We start from the raw sequence: 15590 nt of genomic DNA on the forward strand, positions 1-15590 counted from the left end.
ATGAGAAATAATTGCAGTGCTCTGGACTACCGCTATACAGTTATTGTCGCTATAGAGTTAGAACCGGTGAATGCGGTTTACAGGTTTCATAGAAAGAGAACGAATGAGCGCGTGTGAGCTGGCTGGCCATAGACTGTAAAAAAAAGAAAGTGGCTGGCCCTGAGCCAAATCAGTCGCGGTAAGATTACCGTCATGTTTGCGGACCGTTGCGGACTAAATACATCAATACAAGAGGCAACGCGAAACGAAAAGAAATGTGAAATAAAACGTCATGTTTTAATGAAAAGTGGTGGAAATAACGGATGATGGGCACAGAATGCTAACAAAACTCAGACATTTACAATCACACACCCACCACAAGTGTAGCTTGCAAACTCAATATACATCAGTGATATACCTCAGTTTAAATAGATTTTTGTGTGTGGTGGTGTGTGGGTTTCAGGGATGTTTAGATAACTATAAAAGAGTTAACGTTCACTTTTCTTAAAAATATTTAGCTATCAGATCTGTTGAAATGCTTCAGTTTGTTTTCACTATATAATATATTAAAACAAATGGAAGCATTTAAACTGATATAATACTGTATATCAGTTTAAATACTTAAATATTATATTTTATTATATTATAATGTAAGCCTAATAAAAAAAATATTTCACAAGGGGATTGTTTAGGACTCCTTGCCACGAAAAATCTTGAAACCTCCTGGTATATAAAATCTGGGAAATTCATAAACAATAAACATGTAATTTTGATGGTTTAACACTGTCTGTTGCTAATAATTGACTGTACAAACACACATTATGGTTGTCCCAAACCATCATCGTAACTGCTCATATTATATTATTAGAAAGAACTGAACTGTCCTGCAGGAGGACAGAAATAATTTTTTAATAGAATTTCTTGGTAAAGACTGGTACAGTTAATACAGCAATGTGAAAAAATCTCAAGTAACCTAAAATGTGCTTAATTTAGTGTGACTGAACTGCTTGTTTTCATACATATTATTTAATAAATCACTAAGTTACATAAGGGTCAAATAAAATAGAAACGGCACATTAAAGTTAAATGTTACAGTTGCATGATAAAACCATTTTTTTTTTTTTTGTGCGTTTACATTCATTGTACAGGTCTGATATAAAGTATGTTTTTGCTCAGGTGGCCAAAATGTGCGCTCAGCGAGAAAAAAAATTAGAGGGAACATTGCACTCAAGGCCATACGCTCACACAAAGACAGGACAAAAACGGGAGTGTCAGAGCTCTGTCACAAAACCAAGAAATAAACTAGACAGAAGTGACAGAACCCTGACACCATCAGTTATATTTGGTAATACTGCCACCTGTTGGTATATTTATGTAATTTAGAGCAGAGATTAAGTAGTGATCACGAGAAAACAACTTTTGTTATCTCGAGATTACGAGAAAATTGTTGTGATCACGAGAAAACAGGTGTGTTCGACATCGGCTGCGGCCGGATGCAACCGATCGGTGAGAGTAGCCTAGCCGTGTGCAGGCGGGGAGGAGCTGAAAACGGAGATGTGAAGTTGGACACTTTCTGCTTCCTGTAGTGACGCTCGCACTGCGCTTGCATACTTTATCACAGCTGAAGTGAAATAAATACAATATTTGACTAACACACCGATCTTTCAAAAATACATTTTCATTCAATACTTTATATAGGCTACTGCTTACAGCGTATTTTTACAAGAATAACGTTCAACATAAGCATATATTATTTAAATACCAATGTAGCGGAGTCTACGCTTTTTATCAGTTTTATTTTGATGAATACGACACAATATAACTTTGTGACTACATGCAAAAAGCTTTAACTGTTATAAAAATACAGATTTGTGAGCATTAGTGGAACTGAAGGCGTGACAATAAACATGAAACACGTGATCGTTGTCATGCGGTGAAACCGGCCAATCATGAAACAGCTGTGTCAACATCAGAACTCGTGCAGCTCCTCTTGAGATGCTGTGCTGGCTGACTCAGATGGCTGCTCTCGAATCCCTCTCGCGGTACTTTGAAATCATATGTCACAGTCACATGCCTTCAGCGCAAGCTCAAGTCGGACAAAAGTACTAACCGGAATGCACTGCTTCAAGTCAGCCGCCGATCGTTCTGCACAGCGCCGCATGAGCTCGAACACACCTAACAACTTTTCTCGAGATGACGAGAAAATAAATTGTGATCACGAGAAAACAAGATAGAAAAAATAATAATAATAATCCATGGCCGTTTAGGGCTTCCGGGTAGGTCGTCTGTGCAAATTCATACGAATTTGGCAACTAGTAAAATACGATTTTCCGTGAATGAAGCACGGGAATGAAATCATGCGCAACCCCCGCCGAAATTCAGACCAACTTTTCACACGATTCGCATTTTTATTATAAATATGTGTGTGTGTGTGAGTGTGTATGTGTGTGTGTGTGTGTGTGTGTGTGTGTGTGTGTGTGTGTGTTATTTGTTGTTACTGGAGACACTCCGATTGGGAAACGCTGGCCTAAACATTGTTATCTGTTTTTGGTGTTTGTTAAGGTACACTTGAAAAGAATAAATGTCTTTCTATAGCTTGTAGAATGACAGCAATGTTCATGATCACCTGACACACACACACACAAAAAAAAAAAAAAAAAAGGAAAAGGAAACGATCTCCTCTTGCCACCCTGAGGGCAGGTAGCTATATAAAAAGAATGAGCTCTTAACAAATGAGCCACTGGTGTTTGGGTCACACAGAGTGTCTTAACAGGTATGTGATTTTTGACTGGTCAGTGAAATTTGAAGAATTTCTGTAATTTTATAATTTAATAATCTCTGATGTTCTGTTTTTATTGATATGGCATACATAAAAATACACAAAAACAAAAAATATCATTAACCTACATATTTACTTTTGATTTTTTTCTGTTTTTACAAATTCTATTTGTCTATCTATCTTGATTTATCTATAGCATTTATTTATAAATTTAGGGTGTAAAATTAATGTATATTAATTTTATAGTCTATCTATATTTATTAAATGTATAACCTGAATAGATGCTGGTCTGTTCATTATTGCAAGAAGTTTAGCGCTAGACATAGGCTATTGTTTTTATATTTAAATTAATTATGTTAAAATATGTTTAGGAATGGACATAACAAATTGTGTATATTGTTTGTGCAGAACTGTACTGTAACTGTATGTTTTGAAGCGCGCGCACTGTGAGTCGGGATGATGCACGTGCGACGGCAACTTCACCTGCTGCTCACTGTTTGTATTTTACTGTGGAGTTCTGCAGGTACGCGCTGACTTTATCTACCACTTGTATTCTTGTATAAGCTACTTCAGTCATTCTGAACGTTTTGCGTAATTTCAGATCATTGTTGTCGTCCTTAAATGCGTTACAGACATTCATACATTAAAATTAATACATTTTAGTGACTATAATCTCTGTCCTGACAGGAGCGCAGCGTGTCAACAAAGTGACCCCAAAAACTGGAAGCGTCAATGGCGGCACGAGACTGACCATAGAGGGGCAAGGTATTAAAAAAAGTCATCAATGCTTTTAAATGAATCCCAACATTCTGTTTATCAAATGTTGGCTGTAGCTATACGGTTTAAAATATCTTATAGCGTTTGTTTTTTTTCCCCTCAGGTTTTGCTCAAGCTAATCAGTTCAATCTCAATGCCAATGACCCAAACTTCGGCAACAGTGTGACGCTGGTGTCCCGCACCAGATCTGTTCCCTGTGATGTCGAGAAAGACTCCACTCACTCCAATCAGATCATGTGTTACACAAGGTTAGCAAAGAATCAGATAACCTAAATAAATTCTTCTTTTACATTGAGTGTAGTCTTGTCAATGTATTAAGTGCTCCTCCTAATAAGATTTTATTTTTTTTACATACATAAATGTGAATATTTTACAGGAAAGGGATCGGGGCTATATATGGAAGAAGGAAAGTAATTTGACTAATTTCAAAATCTGAGGAGAAGTAAATAAAATCAGTGGAAATATAATCTATATTAATACAAACTATTGACTTTTCTGTGACTGCATAATCACCCAATTAAATCAACTTCCCCCAATAATTAAACCAACTTCCCCCAGTCAGTGTTTTCAGGAAACATTTACTTGTCCTGTAGGAGAAATTTTCTCTCTCATGTGACTTGTTTTCTTCTGTGGAACACAAAAGCAGATTTTTTTGAGGAATATCCAAATAATAAAATGACCATAAGACCAGTCCATATGACTGTGTTTTAAATTCCAAGTCTGCTGAATTAATTCAATATGAGAAACAGACTAAAATTAATATTCTTTATTCCCTGAAAATTTTCCTCGCTCCTGCAGCTCCCAAATCTTATTCATGCAATTTAAAAATGTGAATATTTTAATTTTTGCATGAATTTTCTTTTAATGTTATTCTAAGTTATTGTAATATTTTATGTATTTTATATATAAAAAAAAACTTTTGCATTTTTAAATTCCCTTTGCATTTGATTGTATAACATGTTTACTATAGCAGACTTTTGTCTCATATTTGGAGACAAATATGAAAAATATATGCACATTTTAATTCTTTGAAATAGCTGTATTGCATAATGTTATGTAAAATGTTCCTGACTTATGTTGATCAAAGAAAGCTTTATATTGCATCATATTCAGAGCTCTGCCAGAAGATGACTATGAGGTGCGGGTCAGCGTGGATGGTGTGCCAATTCCTTCCAGCAACATTTGTTATGGAAGTCAGTGGAATTACTGGTGCATGTTCTATGTAAGTGAATTGGACTTCATTGTGATGCTTACTCATACATACATACTCCTATCATAACAAAATATTGCAATATGTTACAAAAACATGCTCTGCTTTCACAGAGCCGAACATCCTATACACCCACCATTCAAAGTATCAGTCCACTCTCAGGTCCCCCAGGTAAGTTTTGTTAGTTTTTGTCTTTACTCTGCTGCTTTGGTTTATAAAATGTATACCTTTCAAAAAAAAAAAAAAAAAAAAAAATTTGAAAAATGAACTTTAGGGACTGTGGTGACACTGCGGGGAAGAATCTTTACTGATGTGTACGGAAGCAACACGGACAAAAGCTCCAATGGCCTGGATGTGAGATTTTTAAGGTCTGGAAATATTTAATACACAATGGTCAAAAAAATAAAAATGACTGAATCTATTCTGTCTTGACATAAGGTATGCCTGAAACTGTTTTTGATGTTTTTTCTTTCAACAGAGCGTACATGGGAGGCATGCCATGTGAACTTCTAAAACCCAATTCAGATGAAAAGTAAGTATATCTCAGTTATATCTCAAACAAATGTAAACATTAAATGTGAATGCACTCTCCATAAAGATGCATTAATTTTTTCAGGTATGGCCTCTTTTTGGATTCTGAGACCAGCCAATGGGGATATATGAGCTGTAAAATGACTGGAACATATGTTGGTGAGGACACGTTATTATTAAAATGTTCAAGAATTATTCATTCACTATAGATTTTGTAGAATTAAATGTCAATGTCTTTGTTTTCAGGTCATCACAACCTCAGTTACATTCTCGACAGTCAATTTGGGAGGTCAGACGAGATTTGATTTTACTTTAATAAACCTTACAACTTTACAGTCTCTGCATGTTGTTGACAGAAAAGTAGACAAAACACATATTTTCTTTTTTCTCAGGAGCTTGCCAGACTTTGGAGTTTTCAGCATCTCAGCGCTGAACTCGCTTGCCATGTTCCAGACATACGCAGGTGTGAATAATATTATTCTTCTTAAATAATAAAACATGGAATTGCCTGCACAAAATCAGATATTTTTTGTTTGTTTGTTTTTTTTTTTAAATGTGGCTTGGTCTCTTTCAGAGGTGACAGGAGTTTCTCCCTCTGAGGGCAGCATATTGGGCGGCACATTACTGACCATTCAGGGACACAACTTTGATGAGACTGACCAGCCGGCCATGGTCTTAGTAGGAGGTGACCCTCTATCTATCTATCTATCTATCTATCTATCTATCTATCTATCTATCTATCTATCTATCTATCTATCTATCTATCTATCTATCTATCTATCTATCTATCTGTCTGTCTGTCTGTCTGTCTATCTATTTAATCTATTTAATCAAAATAATTATATAATTTAAAATAAATATATTTTTCGAATGTATTTTTTATATAATTTTTTTCCTTAGGTCGTGAGTGTCAGATTCAGAGCGTATCAAATGAGAGGATTGTCTGCACAACTCCTGGTTATGAAAAAAACAATATGACAGTGTTTCCTGGTGAGAACCTTATCTGAAATCAGATCTCTTATGGTGACGTAATATTTCTGTGACAGTCTTTTCCATTGTTTGCACGAATTCTGCATTCCACACGCGAGAACATCTGACTTTGTCACTATTGAAGTGTCAGACGTTATCTTAACCAAGACCATGATTCTCTTTTATTACATAACTGACTGTTTTCAATAGAACATTGTATATCAGAGGCCATCACATAATTGACAGCAAAGAAACTGGAATTTGATCATGCCATAAATCTATCTAAACTAAAATTATTGCTGATTTATTTTCTGAAATTAGTAATGATTGACTAGGAAATTAGTAATTTAATTTAATCAATAATGGTGGATATGTTTAATAGGAGTACGTGGAGGCACGCGGCATGATGAGGAGTAATCGCTGCAATCGCTTTATGTGTTTTCTCTGATCAGATAGCTATCCAATCATAAATAGACCGAAAGAGATGCATTTTTTCTCATTCCAGATGAAACAGGACAAAATGCATCTGGTTGTTGAAGCCACATATGTACATTTATATATTAAAAGTAGTGAGAATAAATTATCTTACCAATGCTGATTATTAATTAAATTAAGCTCGTTTCTTGCTTACTTTGATGTGAACTCTGTTAAATTTGCATATAGCGCAATATTGAAGATTAGATTTTAACAAAACGGATAGCTATCTGATCAGTAAAAATGCATGAATGACCAGGTGTAAATAAGCCCATCGGAAATCTGTTCTTTAAAGTCTAATTTAAACCTGAAAACTAAAGGATTTTGATTACTAAATGTAAAATATTATGAGAATTTGCTTCAGAAATAAGCTATTGAAGGGCACAGTAATTAAAGGGATAGTTCACCCAAAAATGAAAATTTTATGTTTATCTGCTTACCCCCAGGGCATCCAAGATGTAGGTGACTTTGTTTCTTCAATAGAACAAAAATGATGATTTTTAACTCCAACCGTTGCCGTCTTTCAGCCGTATAATGCATGTCAGTGGGAACTTCGTCTATAAGAGTAAAAAAAACATGCACAGACAAATCCAAATTAAACCCTGCGGCTCGTGACGACACACTGATGTCCTAAAACACGAAGCGATCGGTTTGTGCGAGAAACCGTACAGTATTTATATAATTTTTTACCTCTAAAACACCACTATGTCCAACTGCGTTCAGCATCCAGTTAGTGAGGTCAAAAAACGCATTCCGATGACGGAAGTGATCTCTCGCGCTTTGCTTCAATAAGTGTGAGACATCGCTTCCGTTGTCAGAGCGCGATCAGACCTCACTAACCGGATGTGGAGGGCAGTTGGACATAGTGTTGTTTTAGAGAAAAAAATATATAAATCTGTTCAGTTTATCGCACAAACCGATCGTTTCGTTTCTTTGGGACATCAGTGTGTTGTCACGAGCCACAGGGTTTAATTTGGATTTGTCTGTGCATGTTTTTTTGACTCTTATAGACGAAGTTCCCACTGACATGCATTATACGAATGACAGACGGCAACGGTTGGAGTTAATAATCATCATTTGTGTTCTACTGAAGAAACAAAGTCACCTACATCTTGGATGCCCTGGGGGTAAGCAGGTAAACATCAAATTTTCATTTTTGGGTGAACTATCCCTTTAACTCAGAAACATAAAAATGGCACTTCATGATAAAAAAAGTTGTCGACCCATGCTATAAACAGTATTGCCTTGATTGTATTGAATGATGGTTAAATGATCTTGTTTGTAGGTGGCAGAGGCTTTAAAATGGAGATGTGGAACAACTCTTCTCCGAACCTTCTAGAGGACGTCCTGAAGTATAATTCTAGCAGGCCTGGATATTCCGTCCAGTGGGTGGATTCGCTGTCTTATGTGTGGCCCAATGAAATTGATAACTTTGTGGCACGATTGAGTGGTTTCTTTGTTCCAACGGAGACCGACAACTACTATTTCCGAATCAAAGCAGACGACCGATGTCAGCTCTATTTCAGCAAGACAGGTCTTCCTCAGGATAAGGTACCTGAATGACAATACAATCATAATTTCAGTAGTCATCAATGTAAGCAATTATCCTGTTAACAGTCACCACCCTTTTGGAGGTTTGAACTTAAATGATTCCAATTCATGAATGCTTTGGAATACAGATCTAAGGTGGGCCTATTTTTAAAGACGACACATTATTGCAGAAGTAAAAACACTATAAAAAAATGAAAGTGTAAAACAATTAAAGGTTTAATTTCACTAAAGCAAATGTACTGAACTGTTTTTTTTTTGTTTTACACAAAATATATATTTTACAAAATAATTGACGCTAAAATTGCTAGGAAAAAAAAAAAAAAAAAGTCATATGTTTAATCAAGTTGTTTTACAAATTTGAACCTTTTCCATGGTAACAGTGTCCAATTTCAAAAAGGGGGTTTACAGAATTATTTATTAAAAATACCTAATTTTAAAAAAGGCAATAAAAAAAAGTTGTCAGGATTTAGGTGTGGCTGTAGTGAAGCTTACGACTCAGGCGATACACAAATTAGTGATGTTACATTCTGTGCCGAGGCTTTGGAGCGTGTGTCGGGAAATCCCGAAAGCTTTCAGTGAAGCACGTATCGAAGATTGTATCGTTTTAGATCAGTGACGTCATTGATGACGTTCGAAGCCTCGCTTTTGCCTGACTGGTTCGAATGGTTCGACTGGATGCGATTCAATTCTTGGCGCGATATTTTGACAGATATATAAACCCATGAGATCACCACAGATTGTGTGGTTTTAGAATAATATCTCCCCTCCTGCATATAATGACCAAAAAATTTATTATACACATTTAAAGGTGATAGAGAGGATTTTTTCGTCGACTGAGAATCCAAAGACTGTTACTGAGTTTTTGAAATGAGCGCATGCGTAAGAACAGCCCCCCTCCTTCACAGCTCACTTCAAAGGAACGCCTCCCAAAACGCGTGCACGAGTATTTGAACACGAGTGTTTACCACCGGCATTCGCTGTGTCGTGTTTTTGTAATTCATTATGTCGGACTCACCGCAGGTAACTCATAATCTGCAGTTGTTACTCCTGTCTCCTGACAAAAACATTGCATGCAGCACCTGTGGAGTGTGGAAAGTACGTCTCTCACAAGGAACGTCACGGCAGTGATTGACAAGCCAGAGGGCCAATCCGCGCACGTCTCTCACAAGGAACGTCACAGCAGTGATTGACAAGCCAGAGTGCCAATTGTTTACGCGATGATCGCGTAAACGATTGGCTGATGTTTTTAAGGCCCTACCTCTTGCACAGATGATGTATATTAATATTATTCTTTTCAGTGCACCTAATAAATAGTCTTTTATCAGTTAGTAAAGACAGTTTCAATTAATATTGCAAAAATGTGTAAAACAAAACATCCTCTTTAGCACCTTTAATAGCCCCATTCATTTAAAGCCAATACGTTTATTACACAGTTATGTTATACAATCATCATTATATACAACCAGAAAATAGACATTACATTCAAATAATTATTTAAGTCTTTGTGGAAATGTGTGTTTTTTTCTTCACTGTTATTTCTAAGCCATAACTGCCGCAAAATAAAGTGTATCACAGATCACATCAGGTCATCTGTAATGTGCCTACTTGTTTTACACTCTTTGACCACCAGGTGGTATTGTGAGCAAATGAAGCCTCGAGAAATTAACCCTTTTGTGAACCACTTAGCTGAAAAGCTTCAATGCTTCATGAGGCTTCATCTCGCCATCACTAACACAAATAGTCTTTTAATTGGAGACTCAAACTCAGAAACACATAGGAGATAACACACAACAAGGACTAGATAGAAACTGAGGGCTTATATACAAGGTGAACAAAGGACTAAACAAGACTAATTAACAAGACACAGCTGAACTGAGGACACTAATCAAATGAGTAACCTAGGATACAAACAAGTGGTGTGAAACAAGGAACAAAGGAGAACATGTGACTAATGCAAAACAAACTCCTACATGAACAGAACAGGGAAACAGATAAAAAAAATCAACTCAAAACAGACATAACCCTGACAAAAGTGCACTAAATGTCCCGCTAGTAGCAGGACACTGACAGTTAACAGGTTATGTAGAGGCTAGTAACTTGCAAGCATATTTTAGTTTTTAATTTAAACAATTTTTAATTTAAACATTTTGCTTTATTTCAGGTTAAGATTGCATCACAGCCTTACTATACAACCAGTTTCTTCACCTATAGCACTCAGAGGTCAGAGGTCATGCGCTTAGAGAAGGGAAAACCGTAAGTAAAGGTTTTCAAGTAAAAAATAATATTTAAAAAGTCCTAAATGTTTGCTCTCTTTTAGTCTTTGTGTCATTAATTGTTTTCTAAAATATAGTCAATGTATATGAAACATCTTTCAATGTGCAACAGGTACTACATTGAGATACTAGTGCAGGAGTATGGAGTAGTAGCATCAGTGGATGTGGCTTTTTTCAAAGAGATCAGCCCTTTCATGGCCCAGCAGACAATAGAAGCTGTTAATGAGAGACAGCAGATTAACGCAAACTATAATATACTACCTGAAAAACAGGTAAGTCAGCTCACAGGAGCACTTAACGGAAAGTTCAAAGATTATCTAGATAAGATAGAGGGAAGCATTAGGAATTATTTTTCTGCATTGCACCTGCAAGAAACTCAAACCCCTGGTTTCACAGACAAGCCTAGTTCTAGACTAAAATGCATGTTTTAGCTGTTTTAACTGAATGCAACTTGCAATGACATATCTTAAAATATGTCACTGCCATTGTTTTATCTCAGAATGCACACCAGTACTGTTTTTTTTTTTTTTTTTTTTTTTTTTCCTAAGGCATGTTTATATAAAAGCTACTTAAATGTCATAATTGAACTAAGACCTAATCCTTGTCTATAAAACCAGGCCAGTTAGTCTTAGATATGAGCTCCTCTACCTGCTATGTGCATTGTTTTATTCTTTGTTGATTTAGGTGGTTCGTTTCGTGGGATGGACACCAATAACCCCCATCAATGAGGTGCAGACTCTGAGAATCAGCAGTAATTGTTTCTTACTGAACAACTGTGAAAACACATACTACTTCCTGGCATATGGAGATCTTAAAACAGGTACATTAGTTCACGCAGCACTATGAATAAGTCTATTTTTCGTGTGCTCCTAATTTTTGCATTCACTCTTCTGCACTGGAGACGTCTTTTGTTTTCATGTTTGTAATGTTTATTAGAGTTGCTTTGCGTTTTGTAGGGCCGATCCCAGTTAGTGCATCAGCGATGGAGTTGCAGAACGCTCTGAATGATTTGTGGACGATAAAACCAGACAGCGTTACAGTCACAAAGCAAGAACTGGACAATGAGGCACTGTACAATGTGACATTCAACTCCAACAGAGGTGAACTTGAAAATTATCTGTTTAAAATCAATATTCTTTGACTGATTTCTCTGTCAACTGACTTATGCTCACAAATACACTTTCTTTAACAAAATCCTGACCAATTACCCATCTACACTAAATTTCAAATATAAATTGTAATCAAAAATGTGTGTAATGAAAGTAATTTAGAAATGCCACAGTTTTCTAAAAAACACAGCTAATATTCTTAGTGGTTAATTGGCCAATAATGTGTCACTCTTTATTTATTAACCTACAGTATTTTGAAAAATTAGTTTTAACAGGACAGTAATGTACATGTAAAATACTGTAATATATATTTTTTTTATTGAAAGTATAAAGTACAAATTATGATATAATTTAGGGTGAAATATATAGCAAGCTGATACTATATTTTCAATGTGCACTTTTACAGTAAAATATTGTTAATATAACATGTTTGTTAGTAACTAATACAGTAAACACTTTAAAGCCTTTATATTTAATGCATTAATTATGCCTTGTAATGCAGCTTACAATACATTGTATGATTTAATGAATAATTGTAACGACAATACATTATAATACTTATCTATATAATTTTTACCCCTTTAGAATGTGTAATGCATTACAATACATGACAAACAATTTTGGTGACAATTATTTATGAAAATATATAAGGCATTATAACATACAAAATGAAAACCTTCATAACCATCATACATAAAGGCTTTAAGTAAAGTGTTACCCAAAAATACTAGTCACCTTACAATTCAGATTACAAAACATACAATAACAAAGATGTTCTTTAGAAGTCTCTGCATAATGCACCACATTATATATTTTTCATATATATTTCAATTATTTTTTGTTTTTTATTTTTATTATGAGTTATGTACAGTCAAACCAAAATTTATTCAGACAACATTCATTATTGCAGTTTATCCACTATAGTTTAAAAAATGGTAATAAAATATGACAAGATCTCAGAGTTAAACTGTGTCAGAAAAAAAGTGGTCAAAGTCAGGTCAAGGTGTCTGAATAATTTTTGTTTCCAGATTTTTATAGATTTTACTTTATTTTGCTATCCTCACTTACATAAATGAACTATAGTGTCCTGCACCCACTAGTAAAAATATATCAAAAATATTAAAAATGTCAGAATAATTTTTGGTTTGACTGTACATTAGGGTGTTTATGTTACCTTTTATGTTGCTTGTAAAGTATGCCAGGACATTTAAGAGTGATTTGCAATATGTTTTTTTTTTTTTTTTTTTTTGAATTTTTGAATTTTTGAATTATCTCAGGTGACTTTGAGGATCTTGACTACTTGATCATGGGCTCAGATACAAACATCACAGTTACTGAGGACGTGAAAGGCCAGGCCAGCAGGGAGACGTTCACACTGCTGTGGGGTGGTGTTCCATCCCTCCCTCTGCCATTCAATGCTTCTGAAACCGAGGTTTTTGTTTGTTTTAGATTTCTTAATATTTAGCAAAGAATAAAATGATAGACATTATACAAACCCGATTCCAAAAAAGTTGGGACACTGTACAAATTGTGAATAAAAACAGAATGCAATGATGTGGAAGTTTCACATTTCAATATATTATTCAGAATACAACATAGATGACATATCAAATGTTTAAACTGAGAAAATGTATCATTTTAAGGGAAAAATAAGTTGATTTTAAATTTCATGGCATCAACACATCTCAAAAAAGTTGGGACAAGGCCATGTTTACCACTGTGTGGCATCCCCTCTTCTTTTTATAACAGTCTGCAAACGTCTGGGGACTGAGAAGACAAGTTACTCAAGTTTAGGAATAGGAATGTTGTCGCATTCTTGTCTAATACAGGCTTCTAGTTGCTCAACTGTCTTAGATCTTCTTTGTCGCATCTTCCTCTTTATGATGCACCAAATTTTTTCTATGGGTGAAAGATCTGGACTGCAGGCTGGCCATTTCAGTACCCGGATCCTCCTCCTACGCAGCCATGATGTTGTAATTGATGCAGTATGTGGTCTGGCATTGTCATGTTGGAAAATGCAAGGTCTTCCCTGAAAGAGACGACGTCTGGATGGGAGCATATGTTGTTCTAGAACTTGGATATACCTTTCAGCATTGATGGTGCCTTTCCAGATGTGTAAGCTGCCCATGCCACACGCGCTCATGCAACCCCATACCATCAGAGATGCAGGCTTCTGAACTGAGCGCTGATAACAACTTGGGTTGTTCTTGTCCTCTTTAGTCAGGATGACATGGCGTCCCAGTTTTCCAAAAAGAACTTCAAATTTTGTTTCATCTGACCACAGAACGTAAGGGCCTTGACCCTTACACACAGAGATTGTTCCAGATTCTGTGAATCTTTGGATGATATTATGCACTGTAGATGATGATAACTTCAAACTCTTTGCAATTTTTCTCTGAGAAACTCCTTTCTGATATTGCTCCACTATTTTTCGCCGCAGCATTGGGGGAATTGGTGATCCTCTGCCCATCTTGACTTCTGAGAGACACTGCCACTCTGAGAGGCTCTTTTTTATACCCAATCATGTTGCCGATTGACCTAATAAGTTGCAAATTGGTCCTCCAGCTGTACCTTATAGGTACATTTAACTTTTCTGGCCTCTTATTGCTACCTGTCCCAACTTTTTTGGAATGTGTAGCTCTCATGAAATCCAAAATGAGCCAATATTTGGCATGACATTTCAAAATGTCTCACTTTCAACATTTGATATGTTATCTATATTCTGTTGTGAATAAAATATAAGTTTATGAGATTTGTAAATTATTGCATTCCTTTTTTATTCACAATTTCCCAACTTGTCCCAACGTTTTTGGAATCTGGTTTGTACTACTGTGTACAAACATTTTAAATGCTCTCTTGAAATATTCCTTTTCTACATGATGGGTTACACCTCTAATTTCTAATTATTTTTTTTAATTAAAGGTGCGTTCAGCACTAGATATGATGGTCACCGCTAAATGTCCATCAGAGATTCCGACCATGGAGAACACTAATGTGAAATTTTTCAGAGATTATGAGACCACCACCACAGGGGTAAGCAAGGCTACAAAAGCAAATGATCAAGTATGTTCTACATGCAGAGGACATGCCTACCTATTTCAAATCAAGTCAAGTTAGCCTTGCAAATCATGTGTGACATTAGTTCTAGCATTATAGACATCAGTTATTTTGTTGAAAACATCACCTTTTTGTCCAGCTAGTAGAGCTTTCTCCTTGTCAAAACAGTTTTCAGGAGATCTAAGCCGCAGAGGGGTCCAGGTCACTGATTCTGAAGCTTTCTGTGGCCGTTGGTCTCTAAAGAATCCAGAGATTCTCTTCAATGCCAATGACACTACAGCATCCGGAGCGATCTACAGCCCAATACTGCTACAAACATACAACACTGTAAGATCCACTAAACACTTATGTATCTCATCCTTACTAATGGATGTTTCTCAGTATGACAATGAACTTTTCAAAGATGGAAATATATAGTATTTATATTATTTTTGTAGCTCTGCTTGGCCTACAAAGGGCGTCTGGTGAACGAATTGGGAATATTGTTCAGTTACCTGGCTGCGAATACTTACCGAGAGGAAAACATACGTATCTCTGTGCAATTTGACTCAACTGATGAGTAAGTTTAATCTTCTAAATATAAAATATAACCTGATGTCTTTCCTTTAGAGGATTTGTCTTTATCGCCAATGTAATAACAAAATCAGTCCAATGACAAGGTAATTTTTGTTGTGAGTATAACATTGATGTTATCGTTCACAGGTGGAACTACAAGTGTGTGGATCTCCTGAGCTCCATACAGACAAACTACATTGGCTCCAACTACAAACTTCTTCAGTTCAGTGTGTATGGAGTGGCCTCTAACTCTTACTTCATAGACGCTGTTCACCTTGGACGTGCAACGACTGCTTTGGATTCTAATGGTGAATAGGATGAAGTTT

The 15590-nt window shown here is 35.8% G+C and overlaps 1 protein-coding gene across 2 annotated transcripts in view; it reads left to right on the forward strand.

Moving 5' to 3' along the window:
- The first annotated feature begins 2712 nt into the window (after positions 1-2712).
- pkhd1l1.1 (PKHD1 like 1, tandem duplicate 1) overlaps positions 2713-15590 on the forward strand; it is a 74750-nt gene continuing 61872 nt past the window's right edge. The window contains exons 1-23 of one of the 2 annotated variants that reach the window (XM_048202418.1): positions 2713-2752; positions 3167-3281; positions 3446-3523; positions 3639-3783; positions 4649-4757; positions 4859-4916; positions 5020-5113; positions 5224-5277; positions 5362-5435; positions 5523-5565; positions 5669-5739; positions 5851-5961; positions 6177-6266; positions 8005-8270; positions 10432-10523; positions 10656-10815; positions 11228-11363; positions 11500-11643; positions 12930-13084; positions 14575-14685; positions 14878-15036; positions 15147-15268; positions 15412-15572. In XM_048202418.1, coding sequence (XP_048058375.1) covers positions 3215-3281; positions 3446-3523; positions 3639-3783; positions 4649-4757; positions 4859-4916; positions 5020-5113; positions 5224-5277; positions 5362-5435; positions 5523-5565; positions 5669-5739; positions 5851-5961; positions 6177-6266; positions 8005-8270; positions 10432-10523; positions 10656-10815; positions 11228-11363; positions 11500-11643; positions 12930-13084; positions 14575-14685; positions 14878-15036; positions 15147-15268; positions 15412-15572 — 2500 coding nt within the window. In that variant the 5' untranslated portion in view covers positions 2713-2752; positions 3167-3214. Of the gene's footprint in view, positions 2753-3166; positions 3282-3445; positions 3524-3638; positions 3784-4648; positions 4758-4858; positions 4917-5019; positions 5114-5223; positions 5278-5361; positions 5436-5522; positions 5566-5668; positions 5740-5850; positions 5962-6176; positions 6267-8004; positions 8271-10234; positions 10348-10431; positions 10524-10655; positions 10816-11227; positions 11364-11499; positions 11644-12929; positions 13085-14574; positions 14686-14877; positions 15037-15146; positions 15269-15411; positions 15573-15590 lie in introns of those variants that run through there. The other variant, XM_048202419.1, reaches the window with a different exon arrangement.

This window comes from Megalobrama amblycephala, linkage group LG9, assembly GCF_018812025.1.
Source record: "Megalobrama amblycephala isolate DHTTF-2021 linkage group LG9, ASM1881202v1, whole genome shotgun sequence".
Lineage (NCBI taxonomy): Eukaryota > Metazoa > Chordata > Actinopteri > Cypriniformes > Xenocyprididae > Megalobrama > Megalobrama amblycephala.